General features: G+C 36.0%; 2 protein-coding genes across 3 annotated transcripts; one reads left to right on the plus strand and one right to left on the minus strand.

The window, feature by feature from the left end:
* Positions 1–1,796: 1,796 nt before the first annotated feature.
* Positions 1,797–13,761, minus strand: LOC125227027. The gene is made up of 14 exons (XM_048131219.1): positions 13,512–13,761; positions 13,121–13,220; positions 12,350–12,482; positions 11,909–12,037; positions 11,422–11,582; positions 10,775–10,944; positions 8,981–9,236; positions 8,733–8,806; positions 6,600–6,696; positions 5,207–5,339; positions 4,105–4,233; positions 3,298–3,458; positions 2,641–2,813; positions 1,797–2,201 (listed from the first exon to the last, which is right to left on the minus strand). Exons 1-14 carry the CDS (start codon positions 13,693–13,695, stop codon positions 1,939–1,941), a joined length of 2,163 nt encoding a protein of 720 aa, XP_047987176.1. The 5' UTR covers positions 13,696–13,761; the 3' UTR covers positions 1,797–1,938.
* A 1,668-nt stretch (positions 13,762–15,429) lies between these two features.
* Positions 15,430–21,744, plus strand: LOC125227362. Of its 2 annotated transcripts, none has more exons than XM_048131659.1 (2): positions 15,430–15,670; positions 19,856–21,743. In XM_048131659.1, the coding sequence occupies exons 1-2, from the start codon at positions 15,619–15,621 to the stop codon at positions 21,094–21,096; spliced, it is 1,293 nt and encodes a 430-aa protein (XP_047987616.1). In that variant the 5' UTR covers positions 15,430–15,618; the 3' UTR covers positions 21,097–21,743. The 2 variants fall into 2 exon arrangements, with proteins under 2 accessions (XP_047987616.1, XP_047987617.1); XM_048131660.1 differs by lacking the exon at positions 15,430–15,670 and adding an exon at positions 18,851–19,291 and having other exon boundaries at positions 19,856–21,744.
* The last annotated feature ends 4,530 nt before the right edge of the window (positions 21,745–26,274 follow it).

Consider the following 26,274-nt stretch of genomic DNA (forward strand, 5'->3'; position numbering starts at 1 on the left):
CGAGGAAGAAGAAGATGAATATTTTGATTTATGATGAATTCATAGGACCGTTTAATGATAATTCTAAGGCGAACTCAGGTGGTGATTGGCCTCTGCCCCTTAAGCGCGCCCTTCGTAGTTATCTTTCTCTATCGCTCTTCAATATAGGTACTAAAGGATGCCTTTCCAAAGTCACAGTCGCTTATGAATATGATAATATCTCTCTATCTCTATTAGAGTCGGATGATGTTGACGTATTTGCCGACAGTACTGGTGCATTTTACAGGAAATTCCTAAGGTGCATTGATGTGATATAGTCTTTGATATCTCTGTTAGGTATAAATGTAGGTGTTTTGAATGATTCACGGTTATTTTCATTAGACTTATATTGACCGGGATATAGACCGTGATTACCTTTTTGATTTTTGTCGAGCTCCCGATATTTCGACGCAGATGCATACAATTAGACTTATATTGACCGGGATATAGACCGTGATTATAATATTTCGACGCAGATTATCGAATCATAATAAATTTTAAGTTAAGTTTTATTGTTATAAATGTTATAATTGTCTCATTATTTTTTGTAACTGCGATGTTGTTTATTAATTAATGTACGTATACCACATATTATAAGTGTTTTGGTGTAACACTGTAAACTTTAAATAAATCGCAACAATAGGGAAAATCGATAGAACCGATACCGGACCGGAGATACTTACCGTTCGTTCATTGGCTAGGTACCCAGCGCCTTTCATTCGCCACAGAGCGTAAACGATTATCAGTTTGTCTAAGCGTGCAGCTATCCCAGCTAGCTGTCCCAAACTCGCGGGACAATAGGAACATGTACCCTCATGCGGGATTACCGTCTTTGAGGGAACTCGGCCCGCGCCCGTTGAAGCCATTTAAACCGGCTAAATAATCACCCTCACGGTGTAGGGGTTGTAGGCATTTCAATTTCAAGGGGTCCTAATCTGAATATCAAGACTGATGTGTGTTGGGAAGTTTTCAGACATGAGTAATTTTCCATTTTCGAAAATTCTTATACCTTTATTTCTTGTTTTGTTCCAATTTATATAATTTATAAAAACTTTTCAAAATTTTTCCAACGTAATACATGAACAGTTGCTCAAATGCTTTTTTGGTACGACAACACCTTATGGTCATCAGCTAAAAGGAGGAAAATATAAGTGCGACTATTTCTAGTAGGTAAGTCTTGTTGTTGGCTATAAAAACGAACATATAGCCGATAGCTCATAGCTTACTAGCTCGCGGTGGGACCAGTGCCATAGGCACCTATTTCGAAAAATGTACCTATACAAATACATATAATTGTACATTATGGAACGCGAGGCGGAAGTCAAATATTGCAAATAAGTGTAAATTAAATCGCGATGGTTTGCCGAAGCGATTTAAAGATTGGAGTTTGAGATACACACACAATAAAAAAATAGATATAAAACCTTTTGGAAAGAGACTCCTTACATCTACTTTTTGAGAAAAAGATTATGTGGTTACTAATAGAATTCTAGCGCGCTCAGTGCCCATACGTCGCAGAGGCACGTACGATATAAAACTTCCTTGTGTCAGTTGGAGACTTTATTATTGAATTTGAAATAAAAAAGCTGGCACGCGATAAACAGAATTTGTTCCCTAAGTGGATTTCTTCAACTTTTTCAATATGCCAGAACCAAATACCTACTTACCTATTTAGAAGTAACAAAGGCATTGTGTTAAGTCATCAATATAATATACTTTCAGCAATATAATTAAACAGAGTAGAGTATAGATTAAAACACGTTTACGTGATGATAATAGGTGATGTAATCCCATTCCCATAAAACACTCAATAAAAAATATATTGCACCATTGCCAGTTAATTAAAAACTCATCATCAAAAAAACATCTCCACAACACATACATATCATATCATATGATAGGTCAAAACGTCAAAATGTGTTAAGGAATAGATATTTTAAAAGTAGGTTCATAATACCCATCGGGCCCAAATGAAGTTCTTTGAGACAAATGAATTTCAGTGACTTCTAACACACCGAATTCGAAGTCGCCGAACTTATCAAGTATGTCTGCTCCGTCGAAAGGAATCCGCTTGTTTCTTCTTCGGCGTCCTCCGTTTGGCGATGATTTCCTATACTTGGTGTTTAAGAGCGTTACATGCAATTTAACACTGTCTCGGCCAAATTCATTTTTATTCATCAAACCTGAAAATAATTTAATTTTAGATCGGGAATAAACATTGCTGATGGAATAGATTATTTTTATAATTTTTGTTCAATAAAACACCTCACATAATAATTATATCTAGAATTTTTAACATTTTCATTTAAATACAATCGAGTTCAAAAACGTGCTTTTTTAAATGAAATATTGATATTTTACAGACTAGGTACTGATTGTATATTTATTATTCTTTATATACTTTATTTACATGAACATATTTACATAATTACTACTTATTTAATAACGAGAAAGAGATCTACTAGTAGCGTTTAAAATTAAAAATGGCCAATGGCCATGCAGGCCAACTGCAACATCAGTCTACAAATTGAGTTGAGTTGTAGTGCGTCTGTATCAGCCCTAACGTAAGTGCCAAAGAAATTAATGGAAATACGTGAATTACCAATTCGATAGCCTCATTACCTTTCCTGCTGTAAAAATCCACGATTTTGTCAGCCAACTGCTGGACGATACCGGGTGTTGACTCGTGTTCTTCAACTTTGGCATAAAGGACGTTTATATTTCCAGAATTGTTGCCCATGTAGGATAGGCCCTTAATTCGGATTTTTAAAGGCAAATGATCTTGAAGCAGTGGACTGAAATAACGTGAAAAATCTTATAATCCATACTAATATTATAAACGGGAAAGTGTGTCTGTTTGTTTATCCGTCTTTCACGGAAAAACGGAGCGACAAATTGACGTGATTTTTTATGTGGAGATAGTTGAAGGGATGGAGTGACATAGGCTACTTTTTGTCTCATTCTAACGCGAGTGAAGCCGCGAAAAGCTAGTACCTATATAAATCAAACACTGCCTATTTCGAATCCGCTAACTTGGAGGTTGTAGCCATGTAATAACCGTATATTAATATTAATAAATCATTTAAATAAAATGATGCGACTTTTCGTTCATACCTGCCCTCATGACATGACATAATAATACATTTTATGCTTGGTGGGGTTACTGGGGTAGCGTAGGACGTCGGAAGTTACCGGGAAATAAACAAGATTTCCGCACTTGTTGCTTAAATAGCTATTGTGCAATTAAGACAAATAAAGAAATAAAATACAAATACTAACATTATAACTTTCTCCTTAGCCTCTGTAAGGACGGTGGAAGCAAAAGCCCTTTCCTGGCTATCCGTTAAACATGTCACTCCCACAGTAAGGTGTATTTTACTGGGCTTAATAAAGATAGATTCGTGTAACCCGCGGTTTTGACAGTCGCGAAGGACAGCTTCCTGAAACGCATATTCATATTGAAAAAGCAAATTCCTGGCAGAAGAATTGAGATGCATGAAGTTACGCACTTAGAGCTACTATTTATGATGCTAATCCATTAGGTATTTATGTTACTGTAAAATCCTAAATTTTTGCGTTACGGTGGTTGCGGCAGATTGTTGCGTTGCGGCGCCGCACCACGCACATGTGGCGGGGCTCATCAAAGTTCGGTAAGACCTAACTATGATTTGCTGTACTTAACTTTTTGACTTTCACTGTCGGAATACCTAGGTTTTCTGACAGTGGAAGTGATCAGGCCAAAATACTGTTTTCACCACACCAACTGTTAAAGGCTTACTTTGCAATTCGAAAACAGATAGCAAAATTGCATTTGATGTTTTATAGTTAGCATTTTGTTCGTGTCGGTGTGGTGGAAAATTATGTGTTTCACTCGGTGGCAAAGTTTGTTTAACCTTCGTGCCTTGATACCCGAGCAAGCGAAAGATTCCAATATTGAACCGCGAGCATAGCGAGTGGTTCAAAAAGTGGAATCTTGAGCATTGGCACGTGCGGTTAAACAAGAACTTTGCCCCCTTGTAAAACAAATAACTATTGTTAATTTGGTAGGGTTAATGAATTCGTTTAACTAAATTTTGGTTAACCTACCTGAAATCGAGTAAAATTATCCATGATTTCCGGCACATTCATAGGTATTGATATGAAATGCGTAGGACTCTGTTTCATGCGTGCCGACACAACTATCTTGTTGATTAGCCGTCTTGCTGCTTTCACGTTCTAAAAGAGAACATAATTATACTGGGTAAGATATTATAATAGTACATTGTGATGTTATATTTTGTTATGGCTTTGAACTAGTTTTGACACGACCATGACAATTATCATTGTGATTAGTGCATGACACGATAATTACCTACAGACATAATGGACTATGTACAGAAAGGTCAATTCCTACAAAACCGAAATGTAAGCGCAATTCGGGGACAAATCATGTTGTTCCTTTTTAATGTAGGTACAACACTGAAGTATTCCTTTCAAAATTCAAATCATTATGTTATCTGTGGTGTCTCACACAGAGTCGAGTTGTGCCAACCCTAATTGCTCGTAGCAATGCTAAGAAATGTTTTGCCCTCGCCTAACTGCTTCAGTTCGAATGCATCGTATCAAAACCACATCAAAACCCAATAGCAGAAGCATACTGAAAGGTTAGGTTAGATCTTAAGCTGAGTTTATAATTACACCAGCATGTTATTGCTGCAAATTTTGAGACGCAACTATGGGTAAGAGTGAGTGGCAAGAATCTGCATCTCTTTCTTGCATATACCTTTGTTTCAAAACTTGCAACAATAACTTGCAGGTGTAAACTCAGCCAAGCGCGGATCCAGCTTCGTGCCCAGGCCCCAGATGGGGGGTCACGTGGTCTATTTGGATGGCCAACCTAGGCTCCAGGGGGGGTCATGGCCCCATGACCCCCCCCCCCCCCTGGATCCGCGCATGAACTCAGCTTTAGGATAGACGACGCCAGGTCGCCTCTGCAACAACCGTTATAGGTAAGAAGAATGCTTGCATGTGTTGGTATAAAAGAAAGGAGGGAGCTAAAAAAATCGCTAAGGTAGCCGGTAGGTATAAGATTTGACAATGATAACGGTCGGTTATGGTGGCGCCACCAGACGTCATAAATCGCAAAAAATCGTCATGACGTCATGATACATTTTGTACTTATGCTAGCTAGATTTTCATCAATTCTTACTGCAGCAGTTGGTCCCAGTATAGTGATATCTCCGTCTTGGCCATTTCCAGGAATCTTCAGTTCCGTCTTGGTGTCTTGCTCAATTTTATCTTTCGTCTGTTGTTCATTTCCTATTATTATTCCAAAATATTTCCTGAAATCGAGGTTTAAAATGACATTCGAATAATAAATACAGGGCGTCCCAAGCCTATGGGATATGAAGGGAAGTACCATCAATATCGTAGACAGAGTAATTTGCTGGAAGAAAACTTTAGGTATTTAATTTTTAAAGATTTTTCTAACGCCGTGTCTTGCGTGGGCGACGGTCGCGCGACCGTCACCGTCGCGTCTCGTACTTCCATATCGATAAGGTTTGATTTCGTATGCGTCGCATCGCCGTCGCGCGACCGTCGCCCACGCAAGCCACGGCGTAAGAATGAATTGCTTCGTCTGGGAAGTATACCGACGAAAATATTTAAAAGAAGGGGTATTTAGCTGACAGAAGACTTTAGGTATTTTATTTTTATCGTAGATCTACGATCTATGTTCCTCCCCTGCGTGTCCCATAGTCTTGAGACACCCTGTATATTAGTATAACTTCAGTAGGTAGCTTTGAAAGGATACGGAACAAAAATAGTGGAAGCTATTCAATTATTAATTCTAGCTAACTGTAATCATAGAGTGTGAAGGAACTTCGTGTCTAGATAATACCAGTATTACGACCCAGCCACGACATTGGTCTTGTGAGCGGCGGCCATACATTGGAGCGAGACACAGTGATGGGACGTTTAATTCGCACGTATGGCTGCCGCTCACCGCTGTCGCGCTTAGACCAATGTCTTAGTCGGGCCGTAAAAGAGTATTAAGCCCTTTTAAAAACTACATCTAAAGAAGAAGTACTAGTTATATTTAAAATGTTAAGGCTTAATAAACGATAGTAAATAGTATTTTATGCAACAGGCGTTTAAAGGAGGTCAAAAAAGACGAGTGGCGTGGGTAACAATTTGAGGCGAAGCCGAAAATTGTTATTGACGCCACGAGTATTTTTTGACTCAGTTAAACACCGTTGCATACAATACTTTTTCTAACGACCATGCACTTAGTTTTTTTGAATAACTTTCATGAAATTCACACTGTTTCCTGTATTTTGACGCAAAGGTTTGCACTGTCAGTTCGGTTGCCCAAAGCCTTCCCGCGCACGCGCGCAGTGTCGTTATAAGTCGTTGCCATGGTTACAGAGCCAAACAATGCGTTTTCAGTTTTTTCGATACTGCGCGCATGCGCGGAAAGTCGATGGAGGCTGGCTTTGGGGAATAGACCTTTATGTAGGGTTTTTAAAGATCTGTGCACGACCCTGTAAATGACGAATAACAGTTCGGGAGTAGAAAAAATAAATAATAGTTTAAGTAGGTACTTAGAAACATGAAAACTTGTGCTGTATCGAGAGTCATCAAGTTGCGTAATTTCTGTGTCTTCATCGAGATCACTGTTCTCGTGGTCGCCGTCCATTTCTGAAACGATTTAATCAACGAATTATTATTATTTAGGATAATTTACAAGATACAAGAATAAAAAAGGTTTTAATACTTTTAATTATATGATCTCTTCAGTTAGTTAATCACAGGTTGACAGCATTAGTAATCAATCAGGAACACACACACACACACACACACACACCTAACAATGTTCTTGAATTGTTTTAATAAGGTAAAATGTTGTCTACATTGTGTACCTACTTATATTCTAAAAATAAATCACGAGCGTAGCGACTGGTCCAAAAAGTGGAATAGTATTAACCGCGTGGGTTTCAAGTGACGGGAGGTGAACAAACTTTGGTCACTGCTGTCAAACGAGTTAAAGTACCTATTTGTGGGATCTAACAGGCTAGATATCTGACCGGGTATACCATATACTTAGGTTATTCAAATAACAAAATGCTACTTACCTGTTTATGTTATATAAATTAATAAGTTAACGTTAGTTTATTATCTGAATATGTAACTTACTTAATTAAATAAAATATTTTTTAATGAGTTCTTTTACGATATATTTCTAGATTTGGGGAGGGTAATAGTTCTAGCTAATATTTTAGTCTTCTATATTATACTTTATTTATATTTATAAAAACTAGTGATACTGATAACAGAGTAAAGAGATTATTAAATAAAATATTGGTTGGATAACTGATAATAGTATATGTAATAAGGTATCCATAGTTGAGCAATCGGTAATTCGAGTTAAGTACCTAAGTTTATTTAATTACCTACTTTCCTATACGAGTATACAAGCTATTTTTCATCGTTGAATTGAAAAGGCAGAAATCAACTTATCTTCTCACATTTAATTGATATTAATATCTGGGCGACCGAGCTTCGCTCGGTTCTATTTTAATATATCACGTCTTTAGATAAAAAAACTCTTATAAATACAAAAACAAAAAAAAAGACAAAAAACAAAAACTTAATTTCTGGCCGGGATTCGAAACCCTGACACCTACGATCTATCTGCGTACATTAGACCGACCTCGTACGACTGAGCTAAGCGGAATCGATGCGCGCGGGGCGAAATTAAGGACCATATTTTACGTTTACAAACGCGAAAGAAAAACTCATGAAAACTCGAAAATTCGCGTTTTCCGGGATCTAAGGCTACGCTAGATCGATTTTTCACCCCCGAAAACCCCCACATAACAAATTTCAGCAAAATCGTTAGAGCGGTTTCCGAGATCGTCGGCATATATAAATAAATAAATAAATAAATATACAAGAATTGCTCGTTTAATAGTATAAGATTTAGTTAAAGGAGGAGCACATTTTACGAAGGATAACTGAAATAACTCACCTATTCGGAAGCCTACACAAGTTTCATTACAGTATTAAAAAGATTTCCTCCAATGAGTTTTCTACAGAAATATTTTTCCGGTTATCTTGTTTACACACAATTTCCGCGCATGCGCAGTGCATTGACTGGTCTACTTTTAAGACGCAGAGACAGATAACCTACAATCTTGTGTCAAATTACATTAAATGCATAGTACTTGCGAATAGTTACCTACTAATTGGTTCAGTTTCTAGATAGAATAATATTACGTACATACCTACTTGCAGCGACAGAAATACCTCGATACCATACCAATATTACATAACGTATTGACTTTTGTGTTACGTAAATTTTTTTATTTTTCGGGTAAAAACTGCCAGCCCGGAGCTGTGTTGCCAGTGTAAATTTATAGTAAATAAAAATAACTATATCTATAGCAAGTTATAGTGATTTTAGATATAGGTAACTACTTCAACGACTATTTCAACGGAGCCTAAGAAGCTAAAGAGCGAAGCGAAGGTTCCTTGATGTAGTTAAATTTGTTTTAACTGTAAATTGAACGGCATAAAACAAGTGAAACTCTGTTCTTATTTGAAATTATTTATATTTTTAACTGTAGCACCGTGAGCCATACATAGTTTAACATTTTTTGTATGACAGGACCTAGTCTAAAATTTGCCATTGATAAATTTCTAATGGCTAACACAACTTATTCCTAAATACTTACCGACATGCTGTACTTCAGAAGTTCGAGGGTGGACATTTTTCAAAAGTCGGCATTTCCTATTGAATATCTTCTTACTATAGATATGATCATGCACAGGTCACCACTACCAACAACAGCTATAAATGCCATAATATTTGGAAAACTGCCAATGGATAGGTATTTATGACCGTCACTTTCTGAAAATTATCGTTGATTTCAATGATAAAAAAGATATTTTTTTACGAAATACTTTATTATTTACATAAAACTATGGTATAGATATAACAAAAGTGGGCTGATAATACCCATCAGGACCAAGAGCATGTCGTTGCGATAAATGTATCTCACTCAACTCCATCACACCGAATTCGTAATCACCAAATTTACTAAGAATCTGCGACCCATCGAAGGATTCTCTTTTCCTTGAAGAACCTTCTTGAGAAGATTCATTTCTGTACTTGGAATTGAGCAATGTCACGTGTAGTTTGACATTAACAGGATCCCACTCTTCTTTCTTCATGAAACCTAGAAAATAATAATATGTAGTTTGCCATTTGGGTTACTAGCAAGCGAAAGAACCTAAAATAGAAATACGAAATTATCCAGCAAAATCGGAATAACGTAAGGAATGGTCAGACGACAGTTTGCATCTCTTACCCACAACACAGGTCTTCTAGAGCTTATCGTTGGACTCAGTCAATTTGGGTAATAATGTCTTGTACAAAATATTTGTTATATAATCTGTGAAATTTTAGAGCTGCTTTGAGAGTCGTGCCTTTTCCGAGAACATAGGCTAGTTCCCTACTAGTCAAATCAGCTTCTTTTTAAGGCTGCTTTCGCGAAAAACGTCAAAATAATGTATCGAGCATCTTATTAACTTGATACTTATAAGACTGGATTTTAGAAAACTTACTTACTAAATTAATTACGAATTTTTTTCTGATGCACGTTTAGGAAAATCCGCGTGTAGTGCTGGATTAGTCGATCTTATTTGTAAAATTTGGATAATTTGGAATACTTACTGAAACTGGTAAATTTATAATACGTGTATGTCCTGTACTACAAACTTCTCAGACTACATGTTTAACCCCCGACGCAAAAGCGAAGGGGTGTTATAAGTTTGACGTGTCTGTCTGTGTGTATGTCTGTCTGTCTGTCTGTTTGTCTGTCTGTCTGTGTGTGTGTCTGTCTGTGGCATCGTAGCTCTTTAACGGATGAACCGATTTTGATTTAGTTTTTTTTGTCTGAAAGCTGAGTTAGTCGGGAGTGTTCTTAGCCATGTTTCATGAAAATCGGTCCACTAGGTCGCGGTCTGGGATTTTTCCAAAGTTTTTATTATAAGGTTTTTAAAAAGAGTAAACAAGGCTAAGACGAATTGAATTTTTTTCAGAAATTACCTAAAATTAAGAGACAATTTCTTTGGAAATCTACATCACATCGGAGTTATTTTCGTAAAAAAATAATCTGCAACGTTTACTCAAATTGCTCTTATGCCTTAGTGATTATAAATGTCTATTATATATTTTTGGCAATTTTTTGAAAACGAGCCTTCCCCTTCACAATTATTACCACTTCTGGACATTTTCTCATATTTTGTTAGACCAAGTAGAAGAAGTCCTATAATATGTTATATAATTGTAAACTACATACTCGGAAAGCTCTTTAATTTGATACCACACACGGTATGATTAAGCGCTCGGTTGCGATTTCTCTATTTTTCAGATGAAAGGGCTCTTAAGAACTGTCAAAACGATTTGCTAATATGGAATTACTATGCAATACTGAGGAGTGAGGTCACGGTCAATTCATTTACTTTATACCTTTCTCTTTGGCTTATTATAGAAATTATGTTTATACATAACTATATTGTCCATATTTTTCTTCTAATTATGTGGTGCTTTATTTTGTGCACTGCATAAAATATTTTATTTTAAGCATAGGAAACTAGCCTATTCTCCCGTTTGGATGGGAAATGTTCTGTCACGAGAATACTCTCCATAGTAAAATGAGAATGTTCTCAAGATTCTCAAGAATAGCACAACTATACAGTTTTACTTAATTACCTTCTCGACTGAAGTACGCCATCACTTCATTAGCCAGCTGTTGAAGGACGCCAGAACTAGACTCTTCTTCAACATTCGCATACAGAACATTTATATCTTTAGGGTCATCGTTCATGTAGGATAAACCTCTTACTTTGATTTTTAAAGGCAAGTGTCCTTGTAGGAGGGGCCTGAAAAATAAGGATGTATTCATATTTAGGTTTCAACTATGTAAAGCCCACCTTATAAAGTTCACAGTTTTGTTATTAACTAGGAAAACGGCTCGGCTTCGCACGGATATTATACTTATGTGTAAATCTTCTTCTTGAATCACTCTACCCAGTAAAAAACCGCATCAAAGTCCGTTGCGTAGTTTTAAAGATCTAAGCATGCATAAAGACACAGACAGAGAGATAGAGGGAAGTGATGAATCGGGATGAATATCGTTTGTTTACGAAAGCAATAGGTAGAATAAAATAAATCCTACAAGTATTTATTTGATTTATGATAACAATTTTCTAAACCTTTCCCATGTTTCGTAAGCTTATATCTGATAATGGAATTTCAGCTTTAGTTGTACCCGTATTGATTTAAAGCGTAAACTTTTGATTTAGACACTACATTTTTTGTTTTTTTACTAAACATATACAAAAAGGCAAAACCCTCACATAATGACTTTCTCCTTGGCTTCCGTCAAAAGTTTGGAAGCAAAAGTCCTCTCTTCACTATCCATCAAGCACATAACTCCCATCGTCAAATGAACTTTGTTAGGCTGGATAAAGACGGATTCCTCTATCCCGCGGTTTGGGCACTCGCGGAGGACTAGTTCCTGGAAAATAATATAAATGGATTTGGATAAAAACGTATACCGTTTCGTATAAGATCACTAAAACTTAAACTATTTTCTATTTCAATGAATACCAAGCATGGCCATTACGTAACAACAAAATACTCGAGATTTTAAGACCTAATTTGGACGCTCCACTCTTAATTATGAGCTAGACCCAACACCGACCTGAAAATACGCAAGCAGAGAGTCGACAGTGTCCACACAGAACAAGCAGACCTGCCTTGGTGAAGGCAATGTCGTCTACATTGCCCGTTTGCTGCGCGAAGACTTTGCCTCACGTTTCACTACCAATAATAATTAATTACCTTAAATTGTATGAATCTGTTCACAATATCTGCCTTATTCATGGGTATTGATATGAAATGTGTAGGCTTCTGTTTCATACGGGATGACATCACTATCATATTGATTCGCCGTCTGGCAGTCTTCACACTCTAAAATAAAAATTACCTTCTAGAAGACTACAATAAATTGTAAGTACAAAGTATTATAATAAGAAGGTTTTATTATAATACTTTTATAATAATAATTTGTCTGTAAATTATTAGAGGTTTTATCTACTATGCAAATTATTTTAAGTAATAAATCACATAAATTATAATGTTATAGCCAAAAATGCAATCAGTAATTAATTAGGCATTCATTGGCATCACTTCATTATTTCTCCAAATAGTAAGTGAAATGTGATTTGATATTTTAATTAGGTAAATATATTTTTTTCTCTGCATTTAGTTTGAAAACCTTACAGTAGCACTGGGTCCCAGAATAGTAATATCTCCTTCTTTTCCTTGCCTTGGTATTCTGATTTCTGTCTTAGTTTCATGTTCAATTCTGCTTTTTGTATACCCTTTCCTCCCAATAATTGAACCAAGGTAATGTCTGTGAATGAAACACAATGAAAAATTATCTAATGGCCAGGGAGCGTACTTTTCGTGCCGATGACATCAATTTGACGTCACACTCCATATAGGGTGATCACAAATTGTTTTATTGTAAATAGTTAATCATTAGTCATTAATCATTTTAAGTTATGAATTTCTTTGCATGGTAATGAATGCAAGAAGGATGGTGTGCTTTACGTTAGAGAGGAATTCTCTTTTCTACGTATTTATTGTAATGTGTTGTTAACAATACTATTTAATTAAATTTATGTATAAAAACAAATCAAATAATTTTATTCACGTTTCACATTTCAAGTAGGTATTATTTATGCCACATGTAAATGGACTACTGTATTTGAAGTAATTTGTACACGATTAAAATGATTGACGACTAATGATTAATAATTTACAATAAAACTATTTGGGATCACCCTATACGGAGCGTGACGTCAGATTAATGTCATCGGCATGAAAAGTACGCTCCCTGCTAATGGCATAAAAAGATCTACAGGCTGTCCCACGGCTATGCCACATGTAGGGAAAGTAGCTTTACATTTTCAAATGCTAGCACCTGGCACCTGAATATACTGTAGACAATTAAAAAATACAGTTTTTAAGTATGACAAAAATACTTACTTGGAAACATGAAAACTTGTACTATATCTAGAATCATCAAGCTCCACTACTTCGATATTGTCATTTTCATCATTCTCATCACTGTCTTTGTAAACAGTATCTGAAATTCAAAAATAATGTATCAATTGGTAACTTACATCATTACAGTTTGTTTAATTTTGTCTTTGCTATGGTATGACAACTGACAACTAGTCACAGTCAGGTATTTGTAGTCAGAGTTCAGACCAATGCTCAACTCTCTTATTAACAGCCTAAGCAAATAACAAGATAAAGCAAATAAGTTTGTAAGCAAGTAAGGTGTTACCATGAAATACCTCTTTTTACTTAGAGGGTTTAGTACTCTAACTTTGTTCCTAACTTAGGAATGGTATAATACCGTAGGTTTTATTACCGTTTTCATATAAATCGTGTTCCTGGAAGGTATTTATATCGACAAATGTATCAGTGTTTCTGTAGCACCTCCCGTCAATCCACACTAGTTCGGGTTTTAACACATTATATGACATTTTATTTATCTCTTTGACTGTATTTATTTTGGCTACCAACGAGTCTGTTTTTATAAATTCGTAAAGCATAAAATTCTTTATTATATTTATTAAATAGAGTGTATTTACAACTTTACAATAGTGGACAAAACTGGCTCAACTGGGCCAACAGGCTGTCAAACTGACAGTGACAACTCCCTTTGACATACTCTTTCAGTTCAGAAATTAAATAAGTGAATTATTGACAAGTCTGCTCTGCTACAAGTGTCGTTGCACACGGTAGAAATTATTCGATTCAGGCATTCTCGGCTCCGCTCCGTGCGCTTGAGTAATTAATTGAGCATGCCGTGGCAATATGCTGAGTGGGCTCCCAATTTAACATCTAAGTAGATTGTGTTGTATTTATCTTTGTTATATTTGTCCAAACTGATGTTAAATAAAAAATCATTCTATTCTAATGTTAGGATGCGGATGATTACTTGAATTTTAATAATTTTGGGTAGTTTCATACAGTAGAAAGCTATAGTCATACTATAGTCGGCCAAGCAAATGTCACTTTAAAAAAGCGGCAAATTTGAAAATTGTAGGGGCTAAGGTTTATTCGATCCGTTAGTGAAAAGTTTCAAGGTCGTGGTGCGCGAATTCGTATATTAGCAACATAATTATGTATGTGGTGACGGTGGTAATATTCTATGCTTGCCTGCCTACGCTTATAGCTAAACAATCAATCAATCAATCTTTATTGCACCATGATACAAAGGTGTTACAATGGCTCTTCCACATAGACTATGTACTGTAGGTACTTATGTAAAAACCTTACTTTTTAGGGTATGCGACAACTTAGGCCGGCCTTACAGAGTCTGAATCATAAAGCGAACTTCTGTAGACCTTGTAGACTTATTAAGCTTGTTTCTTTGCATTTTATTGCCTCTACACGTATTTTATATAGTACACCTACGAAGGCGCACAGCCGAAAATAATGTAAGCACGTTAGCACGCGAAGTAAATTGCCGGGGTAAACACCACTATTTAGAAGAATGAGAAGCGTGCGATTGGTGTTAATTCAATGACACGAAGGCCACCCACGTTTTTGAGACTCTGGTCCATTAAGCAATAAAAGCTCGAGCTAATCCATATTTATTATCAGACGTATATATTAAAAAAAAACCGGCCAAGAGCATGTCGGGCCACGCTCAGGGTAGGGTTCCGTAGTTTTCCGTATTTTTCTCAAAAACTACTGAACCTATCAAGTTCAAAACAATTTTCCTAGAAAGTCTTTATAAAGTTCTACTTTTGTGATTTTTTTCATATTTTTTAAACATATGGTTCAAAAGTTAAAGGGGGGGACGCACATTTTTTTCCTTTAGGAGCGATTATTTACGAAACTATTAATATTATTTTATAGAATTTTCAACAATATGTAATATGTTAATAGTTAAATAGGGAAGAGCGGCGTTACCCAACACGGGCATTTGTTGCTTACAGGGTAGCACCATCCTCTGTATCATATTCTATGTGTATTTTTTGAAATAAACAATTTTAAATTTTTTGAATTATCAAAAAACGATCTTAGTAAGTAACTTAAGTTGACTACGGAACCCTAAAAACACAACGTTGTAATTGTTGTAAACATCAAACAACAGTAACGCGCATATGTGTCTTCATTCATATAATAAACTAATTGCTTATCTAATCCGTCAGAAGTCTCATCAGTCGTCATCAAATTAAGCGAATTTATTTTCTAAGTAGAAGTTTATTAATACATGTAAACATTTAATATCAGGACGGGCGGCAGGGCACCAATGACGCAACAATCTAGTTCTTAGCGAGTTTTACTGCGTTACTAATGTATATTTATTATTTAACAAGTCTCAAGTCAGTCTGATAAGATAAACCGATTTGTAACCAGCGTGTCTGGTTGCAAACGTAGACCAATTTCCATATTATTCACCTATGTAATTTAATAGTCAACTTAAACGATTAATAAGAGACAGTGTTATTAGATTTTCAAAAATGTATCATAACTATGAATATCAATACGCTGCAATACAAAATAGGGAAAATGGTAAGTCCATTATTAGTCCATTATTTAGGTCACTGCTTTACTTGATATTTTTTAAATATACCATACATTTTGATAACATTTACATACATATGATACATATATTACATTTACATTTTGATACAGAATTCTTTTGTTACTTTAGTAAGAAAGAAAAATATACTGTAAGTATGTCATCTGTATGTAAATATAATGTATTGGACTCCATACATTTCACGACTATTCTCTTTCCGAACAGACTTTGTAAAGGATCACTTCGTCCACTTCTCGCAATAGTGAGATAAAGTAACACCATATGTACTGAAAATAGAAAAAAAAATGTATTAATACGCATTTGTTACAATCTAACGACTTAAGCCATATGTACTAAGAATACTAACTAGTATTATATTTAGATATAATAGTATTATAATTAGATATAATAGTATTATAATTAGATATAATAGATATAGTTAAGTAATATGAACTTCCCATCAGCTGTGTGCTGATGGGAAGTTCAATAATACCTCCTCAAGGTTTTGCCAACGATGGGTCTTGTGTAAAAAAAGTGTAATTTTTCTTTTATTTTTAATTTATTGAATAAATAAATTTAAAAAACCGGCCAGGAGCGTGTCGGGCCACGCTCAGTGTAGGGTTCCGTAGTTTTCCGTATTTTTCTCTATCAAATTCAAAATAATTTTCCTACTTTATAAAGTTCTACTTTTGTGATTTTTTTTCATATTTTTTAAACATATGGTTCAAAAGTTAGAGGGAGGGGGACGCACTTTTATTTCCTTTAGGAGCGATTATTTCCGAAAATATTAATATTATCAAAAAACGATCTGAGTAAACCCTTATTCATTTTTAAATACCTATCCAACAATATATCACACGTTGGGGTTGGAATGAAAAAAAAAATCCACCCCCACTTTACATGTAGGGGACCTACCCTAATTCTAATTAAACATTTTTTTTCATTTTTTATTTTTGCACTTTGTCGGCGTGATTGATGTACATATTGGTACCAAATTTCAGCTTTATAGTGCTAACGGTTACTGAGATTATCCGCGGACGGACGGACGGACGGACGGACAGACAGACATGGCGAAACTATAAGGGTTCCTAGTTGACTACGGAACCCTAAAAAACCGGCCAAGAGCGTGTCGGGCCACGCTCAGTGTAGGGTTTCGTAGTTTTCCTTATTTTTCTCAAAAACTACTAAACCTATCAAGTCGAAAACAATTTTCCTAGAAAGTCTTTATAAAGTTCTAGTTTTGTGATTTTTTTCATAATTTTTAAATATATGGTTCAAAAGTTAAAGGGGGGGACCCACTTTTTTTTGTCTTTAGGAGCGATTATTTCCGAAAGTATTAATATTATCAAAAAAACCGGCCAAGTGCGAGTCGGACTGGCCCACCGAGGGTTCCGTACAAACTTTCTTTCAAACTACCTAGTAAAAATAATCTCATATTTTCATATAACTCTAATGACTTGACTAGAAGACAAAAGTATAGGCACTAATGAGTATTATAGTGTATAGCGCCATCTCCCGGTCAATTTGCTAACTAATTTGCGCGACCTGGTTTTTCAGGGATAATTCTTTATAATGTTAACCGATTTAAACAGTTTTTACTTTATTAGACAGAAGATGGTTTACGTAACATCTCGTATTAATTTGAAGTACGATATACATCCGCAAGGGTGGGTAAATTGAAAGTAAAAATCTGAAAAGTTTTTTGTGAATTAAAAAAAAAGTAAGTATTCAAAATACAAACACGATTATATTTTTCCTGTAATATATAGCATAAAACCAATGTTTACTAAAATTTTCATAACTTTTCGTTGGTAAACTTCGGAGATAAGGGGGGGGGGAACGGTATTTTTTTTTACATTTTCCTTCAAAATTCTTTTTTTTTCCACAACAAAAAAATTATAAAAAATAGCTTATTTACGTTCAATTTGAGCTCTTTCCAACGATACCCCACTTGACCTAGTAACTTGAAATTTACAGTTTGCCCCCCTTTCATTTTGGCCATTTTCTACAATTAAAATTAATATATTTAAAAAAATTATACTTTCTATTTGTAGAGGTTTACAATGTTCACAACTATTCCAAATTTCAAGTTGATAGCATTAGTAGTTCTCGAGATATTTAGGAATGTGACAGACGGACAGACAGACGGACAGAGTCGCACCATAAGGGTTCCTGTTGTACCTTTTTGGTACGGAACCCTAAAAACGATCTTAGTAAACCCTTAAGCTAGGAACATACTACGCGGACGTCCGTCGTAAAACGACCGCGACCGCGACCGAACAGTGTGCACGGAACAAAACATCCAGCGAGCCAGATTTCGATCGGACGTCCGTGCGCTCAAGGCCACGACCGCGTCCGTCGACCGATAGTTTGCACGGTTATGTGTAATTTCCATTGTCCAGATCCCCGTCCGCGGTCGATTCACGACGGACGTCCGCGTAGTGTGTTCCGAGCTTTATTCATTTTTAAATACCTATCCAACAATATATCACACGTTGGGGTTGGAATGAAAAAAAATATCAGCCCCCACTTTACATGTAGGGGGGGTACCCTAATAAAACATTTTTTTCTATTTTTTATTTTTGCACTTTGTTGGGGTACCAAATTTCAGCTTTCTAGTGCTAACGGTTACTGAGATTATCCGCGGACGGACGGACGGACGGACGGACAGACAGACAGACATGGCGAAACTATAAGGGTTCCTAGTTGACTACGGAACCCTAAATAAAAGGTGATTGCGATACAAGTGCGGAAAAGAGGATGTTCCGAAGCGAGTGGCGATACATTAAAACGCGACCAAAAGGAGACACGAGTTACAAACTTCCTTTTCGCACGTGTATCGTACGATGTTTTTCAGTACATGACCCTTTGAAGTATGGACTTTGAAGTTTCGACCTGACAGGAAATGTACTACTTTGCGAACTAGTGCGGGAAAAAACATCATGTGTACTGAAATAGTACATTTCGATACAAGTGCGAAAAAGAGGAAGTTCGAAACGAGTTGCGATAAATTAAAACACGACCGAAGGGAGTGTTTTAAATCGACACGAGTTACGAATTCCCTTTTCGCACGTGTATCGAACGACGTTTTTCAGTACAGATGGACCTCCGAAGTGTCGACCTGCCATATAATGAACCACTTCTCGCACTAGTGCGTAAAAAAAACACCATCTGTACTAAAAAAGAAATTACTCGATTATTACAATTCTCTTAATAAAGCTATTTACGCCGGTTGTCCGCCAGTGTGACCGTTGCTTTATGTAGCTGTCATTTCACGTCAATTTCCAACAAAACGAACTAAACTGCACTGCAATTTGTAATTTCAATATTCGCCAGATTTTAATGTACAAATAAAAACTTGATAGCAATCTGAAATTAATAAAGCTAGTGAGTAAATAAATAAGGAGTAAACGATACTTGTGTTATATGTATATGTAAAGTATACCTACTTCACAAAATGTTCAAGTTTTATTACTGTGTCAGTGAAAAGTTAACGGAAGACGATGATCAATCTCACAAACTGATTGTTTAAGATAAGATATCAACTAGTACAATTTAGGCATAACATTATCCTGGTTAAATTATCCCTGCATTGGATTAATGGAGATTTAGTAAGTAAATACGTTCATGTTTAAAAGAATCATTCATTATTTATTTGTGCTTGTTATTTATAAACAAACAAGGGCTAATAACCAATTAAATAATATATAAATCTCATGATTCTAGTCTAAACTCGGAATAAATTTCAAACTCTCCAAAGCCACACAACTATTTGGAATAGGATTATTGATTTTGATCTATGGCAGATTAAGCCATCCACTTTTCATGTTTTATTTTTATCTTGAGATCTAGAAAAAAATGTTAATGCTACCAAGAGGAGCTCTAGTATCATAAGCCCCCATTCCCTCCCACCTCTCTTCGGCCTAGGCTAGCCCTAAAAATTTTAACTTGTTAACACTGATTTAAACTTTCATGATTATTACACATCATACGTCATTAAGTCCCGATTTTAAAAATAATCATCTATTTTTTTGTATGAAGACATATTACCATATGATATTACCTATTTATATTTAGCAACATAGGAAAGTAATGTTACATTAACAAAGCGTTAAATATTACAGTTAACAGTTTAATTGATGGTCTGAAAATGTAAATACATTTATCTTTTCCAGGTGGCAGTAAAATGCATGGATCCTGCCGAGTTGTTACATTTTGTCTCCTGACTACAGTTTTGCCTACAATACTCATAATCATACCACTTTATTTAAGAAATATGAAATATGCTGATGTTATGTACAAGATATCTGACTCAGATGTCATCCAGATTCACAAAGGACAATCATCAGTGTTTTGTAAAACACATTCCTTAAAAATGAACACTACATTTAATGCATTCCAAATGACTGGCAAACCTGCCTTGTCCTTAGAAAACAAGAAACACATAAGACTTAAGAAATCCTTGACTCTTCCAGATGACACACTGGAGTACTGGGGGTTCTACCTGTTTAAAGGAGCTTCTGTAGAACTGGAAGCTTGTTCCAGGTATGAGGGATCTAAAATATTAGTTGTCAAAGGTGACAATATACTTAATACATGTGGCATATTAGAAGGGAATAAATACAAGAAAGATGCTCCTCATGTTGATAATCAGGAACATGTCATAGTCACCTTGGCAAATCCTGGTGAAAAGAAAGAATACCCAAAATCTTCAGTGCCAATTAAAAATAATTTGAAGCAAAACAATCTGGGAGAAGATATTGAAGCAATAAAAGATATAAATAAGACTGATAGTGTTGAAGGTAATTTGAAACATAGTAACATGACAATGTTAAATAGTTTACGATTTAAAAGAAATACAAAGCCAGTTCATCAGCCCAAAACTGTCCTTGATGCTGGAATTCATCATGGTGGAAATGCATTCAACAGCACAGATGGACAAGATAAGTCTGTGTCTAGCTTTGAAATGAGTTTACATGAGTGTTATGATAACAACATTATTATAAACCGTGAACTGCCATACCAAGCTGTTTGTAATGGTACTAAATATTTTGGAAAAGCTACTACTTTAAAAGTTACCCATGATATATTAATAGATGGATATTACTATTATATATTCTATAGTGATAATGACTTTGTCAAAAATAATATACATGTGATTTTTGATATTTATAAACCCACTTTTCTGTACACTAATATGTCAGAATCAAAGGTATGTATTAATAAAACAGAGTGTATATTTGACATAGGGTTTTTGAGTGATGAACTAGTAATTGTAGAAGTACCTACAAAGGATGGGTTATCTTATGAGGATGATTCATCTATTCTGACTTCAGTTTGTCACCCTAGAATGTCTGTATATATCATTTTCCCAGTGACCGTCCTTATGTTAATAATTTTATTTGCATTTTTATGATACATATTTTTAGTTTTAACATACTATTTCATAGTGAAAACGAACATTTCCAGAAATGTGATATTACTTTATTAGATGTTAACTTTAGATAGTAGTAAGTTTACTTGTGATGTGATAGTTTCTACTGTTGTACTCATTAGTCTTTTCTTTATATATCGAACCTTATTAATGAAGTCTTATATGTAGATGGTAAATTTTTTATAACTTATCAACTGAAGTACCTAAATGATTTTAAGGAAATTGATATTTATATGACTGACTATGAGTGCAGTTCAGTAGTCTACAACATATTATTGATCTATGTACCTATTGTATATTTAAATTATACTTGTTATTTAAAAATATTACTTGTTGGATCAAAAATAGGTATTTTTATTCCTGCCGTCAGCAGCATGTTAATTAAGTGTGTAGGTAAAATTTCAGTTAGACGAGGCTCAGTGGAGTTCCGTTTGCAAAAATAGCGGACCTCATTCGCCATCTTTGATTGCTCCCCCCGCCCCCCATGCAACTTTTTCACTGTACGAACTATTGGTTTGTAAACAATGGACTATTGTTAGTTATTTAATAGTACATTACATCAGAGGCCGGGAAAATGAGGATTTCCGGCCAAGTGGGTATATACGGCCGAGCGAGCGTGCGAGCGAAGCCGGATAGGGATACGAGGCCGGGAATCCGTTTTCACGCCGAGGCATGTATAGTGCTTTTCTCAAACATACAATGAAATAAAAAAAATGCTCTAAAGGACAATATTTTATAAAAAAAAGTTACTTTGCAGGCCTAGGCCTTAAAAAATAATATGAAATCCCTTTACAGTCCTCTCGAGTTGTTGCGCCCAAAAAGCGATACTTCCCAGCCCATTTTAAGGAACGTAAAGACAATATTTCATTGCATGTTTGAGAAAAATTAATAATTCATTAAAAACATATGCATTAGTTCTCAATCTAAATCTAAATAATTTTTAAGAAAAAAAAAACCGTCGCCTTTCGGGTTCTGGTGAAAGCTACTTGCGAATGTTGGATTATGTAGAAATGTGTAAGTATTTTTTAAAACTGCTTTTAATGCTTTAATTATTAGATGGAAACACAAATGAATATACGTATAACGTTAAGGTTTGAGGAGTTTCCTCAATTCCTCATGAATCCGATTATATTATAAGAAATCGAAGCTTGACAAACTTTGACTTCAAAACATATGCTTAACAAACATAACTAAATAAATGTCACTGTTCTGAACTTAAATGCATGCTTTTCTTACAAAAATACCAAAGTCACTATGAGTGTGCCGTTCAGGTTTGAGGAGTTTGGTTCTGGCCATCATCAGCAGTTCCACTGCACCAAATGTCACTGTTCTGGACGAAAGTGCATGCTGTTCTTATAAAAATACCAAAGTCACTATAAGTATGCCGTTCAGATTTGAGGAGTTCGGTTCTGACCATCATCAGAAATTCCACTGCACCAAATGTCACTGTTCTGGATGAAAGTGCATGCTGTTCTTATAAAAATGGCAAAGTCACTATAAGCGTGCCGTTCAGATTTGAGGAGTTTGGTTCTGGCCATCATCAGCAGTTCCACTGCACCAAATGTCACTGTTCTGAACGAAAGTGCATGATGTTCTTATAAAAATACCAAAGTCACTATAAGCGTGCCGTTCAGATTTGAGGAGTTCGGTTCTGACCATCATCAGAAATTCCACTGCATCAAATGTCACTGTTCTGGACGAAAGTGCATGCTGTTCTTATAAAAATGGCAAAGTCACTATAAGCGTGCCGTTCAGATTTGAGGAGTTTGGTTCTGGCCATCATCAGCAGTTCCACTGCACCAAATGTCACTGTTCTGGACGAAAGTGCATGCTGTTCTTATAAAAATACCAAAGTCACTATAAGCGTGCCGTTCAGATTTGAGGAGTTCGGTTCTGACCATCATCAGAAATTCCACTGCACCAAATGTCACTGTTCTGTACGAAAGTGCATGCTGTTCGTATAAAAATACCCAAGTCACTATAAGCGTGCCGTTCAGATTTGAAGAGTTCCGTTCTGGCCATCATCAGCAGTTCCACTGCACCAAATGTCACTGTTCCGTACCTAAATGAATGCTGTTCCTTTATTAACACAAAAATCACCATATGTATGCCTTTCAGATTTGAGGAGTTCCCTCGATTTCTCCAGGGTCCCATCATCAGAACTGAGTTCTGAGAAAAATGGGACCAATCTGTATGTATATACATTCAATCAAAAACAAAATTTTCAAAATCGGTCCAGGAACGACGGAGATATCGAGGAACAAACATAAAAAATAAAAAAAAAACATACAGACGACTTGATAACCGTCCTTCTTGAGATATGAGGCGACGGTTAAAAAATCTCGGAGAAAATGTAAGAAATGTTATAGACGTTATAGTGTGCTATATATTCGTGAACTGCTCAATAAGCCCTTTCATTTGATACCCCACACGGCGTGGTTTGATGATTTTTTTTATTTCTTTGTATGCCATCTTTAATTGCCGGGGTGGGGGGAACAGGGACCACAAAACTGGTTGGCAACATCTGTTTATAGGATGTCTGGGATCTATACAATATATATCAGAAGTCAGATTGAGGTCCGCTATTTTTGCAAATGAAACGAACATCTCCTTGGAGCCTGCTCTAAGTGGTTCGAATTCCCCAGAGTCCATACAAAAGAATGGCAGGCGTATAATAGAACAATTGGAATTCCCTATGAGCCACTAAATATCAGTCTCAGGAGCAGGAGGTAGACCGGTACGATTAAGAGCATATGCATAACACCTATATACTTAATTAAATTTTTAAACGAGACAATCGCGTACGTGTTTGACTCGAGAACAAATATTCCGTGTTCATCACACATTTAAGTATTTCCGCTTTCGCATGTTTTTGATGTATACCTTACTTTTTAAAACATTTATGAACCTCCAGCACGGCAAGCATGGTCGCGCGATAGACGATAAAATAGCAGGCCGTCCCTATCGCACTATTAGTAAGTGCGATAGGGACGGCCTGATATTTTATCGTCTATCGCGCAACCATAATTCCCGTGCAGGTCTTTTATCCCTGTTTGCTACCTATGTATTTGATGTATGACTGTATGTGTTCTGAACAATAAATAAATAAATACATTTAAATGCCCTTACCGGGATTCGAACCCGAGACCAGACTAGACCATCGGCAGGCAGGGTCACTACGCAGACTACGCCAGACACCGGACGTATACAAGAGGTTAATTGGGTACAATTATATAGAAATACCTACCTACTCCTAAACGTTCACGTTAAGTTACGTTTTTGTATGAAATTACACAGTATTTTCTTTGAAGAAAATGTCAAAGGATATACTCACAAAAGTACCTAATTGCGAAGACTGCGCCGGAATCATATTATTTCTTTCGAGGATCCTGAAATTCCTGAATGAAATGAAATGCGAAATATATGACTATTTTCAGGAGGGCGCTATTATTATGGGGTGACAGTTCAGTTTAGTGTGAAGAAAATAGTTCTTATGAAATTCCGCAATATGGCGCGTAGTCATATTAAATCTGTGTCATAGTCACATATCATTTTAAATCTGTGTCACTAGTCACATATTTGGTCAGGCTAGTGAATTTCAAACGTTAACGCCTAAGATGCGAAATTCGAAAAACCTTAGGAATCCGATTTATGGTTCGTATTCGGTTAGTTTCACTTGATTTTAGGCTCCCTCTAGTCTTACCGCGTAGTTTTACCAGTTGAACTACTGGGAATTTTCTTCCCAATAGACTTACTGATAGTAAAGCCAGACAAGAGGTAGGTTAGGTATCTTTAGATGCCCGAAGGGCAAACAGTGCAGAAATAGGAGCCCCGCAGCGGGGCTCCGTGGAAACAGTTCGCGTCTGGTTTTGTACAAAAAAGCAAAGTCTTACAATCAGTAAGTCTATTGGGAAGAAAATTCCCAGTGGTTCAATTGGTAAGACTAGAGGGAGTCTTGATTTTCTATTTGGTTGACTGATTCAAGTACCCGAACTAGAGTGGGTTAACCCTCCATTTTCGTTGGTGCAAGTGGCCCTAAATGTATTGAGGTAATTCAATGCAACGCTGACATTTCGAACATTCATCCGCCATCTTGTAATTTTTGACAGGTCGTGGAAGACCCCACGTAGGTATTCACTTTACTGCCCTAGGGCGGTAAAATAGCTCATTTCGTATCAGTATGCAGGCATGCAATAACACTAAATCGACACGAGTTACGTTATTTCCTTTTCGCACGTATATCGTACGACGTTTTTCAGTACAGATGAGCCTCCGAAGTTTCGACCTGGCATATAATGAACCACTTCTCGCACTAGTGCGTAAAAAAAACACCATCTGTACTGAAAATAATATTTTGCAAGAATAATTTCCTCATGGGCGATGTGGAAAGCAGTATGTCACATATCAGCAAATTAATTTCCAACTTTGGCGCTAACATTTGAATCCTTCACTACACCTCAGGATTTTAGAATCCGTCTCTACATCAGGATTAAATTGTAGACTGTTTTGCGAGTCTTGTGATTCTTTGGTCTTGTGACATCATGACATGAACTACTTTAACTTCAGCTGTTTCGCTGTAGCTCTCATTTCTCAAGCCTTTCGTTTAATTTATAAGATCGATAATTAAATCGGTATATTCTGTTAAGAGTTAGACAACAACCTTGCAAAATCTGGTCCTACGATTCATAATAAAGGTTGTTTTAGAAGCTAAAGAGCAAAGTGGGTACGTAGCACAATGTCGAAAATCACATGACCGAAGTACGAAATTCCGAAAGACATGATATCGAAACTCAAAATTGCTTCTGTACGAAATTCCTAATAAAGATGCATGTCCTACTTAGGGTTGCCAACTTTTTTTTAGGGAAATATAGTATTTTAGAAAATTCCATCTATAAAATATAGTACACCGAAATAAAATATAGTACGGAACAGATAATCGATAACCGAGTCGTAGAAATCGTTTTTTCTGCCCACTGTAAGGGGCTCCACTCGGTTTTCGTCGATTTTAACAAGTTTTGTGTTGTATTGGTTCTCTTATTTTGTCGTCGAAAATTGTAAAACGACCGAATATCGCTTCCCAACTCAAGTTTCGCGGAATTTTATTCTGCCGAATGTTCATTTCCCAACTTATCATAATTGTTTTATTTGCCAAGCTCACGT

This window comes from Leguminivora glycinivorella, chromosome 6 (genome assembly GCF_023078275.1).
Source record: "Leguminivora glycinivorella isolate SPB_JAAS2020 chromosome 6, LegGlyc_1.1, whole genome shotgun sequence".
NCBI classification, from domain to species: Eukaryota; Metazoa; Arthropoda; class Insecta; order Lepidoptera; family Tortricidae; genus Leguminivora; species Leguminivora glycinivorella.

Bases quoted from the DNA above. Each gene is read 5' to 3' on its own strand.
- LOC125227027 (XM_048131219.1), bottom strand. From the start codon at position 13,695: ATGCTTTACGAATTTATAAAAACAGACTCGTTGGTAGCCAAAATAAAT. The intron at 5,340-6,599 runs GTACCTACTTAA...CCTCGATTTCAG, and splicing joins ACAAGTTTTCATGTTTCTAA to GAAATATTTTGGAATAATAA. The intron at 4,234-5,206 runs GTAAGAATTGAT...GTTCTCTTTTAG, and splicing joins TACTGGGACCAACTGCTGCA to AACGTGAAAGCAGCAAGACG.
- LOC125227362 (XM_048131659.1), top strand. From the start codon at position 15,619: ATGTATCATAACTATGAATATCAATACGCTGCAATACAAAATAGGGAA. The intron at 15,671-19,855 runs GTAAGTCCATTA...TATCTTTTCCAG, and splicing joins AATACAAAATAGGGAAAATG to GTGGCAGTAAAATGCATGGA.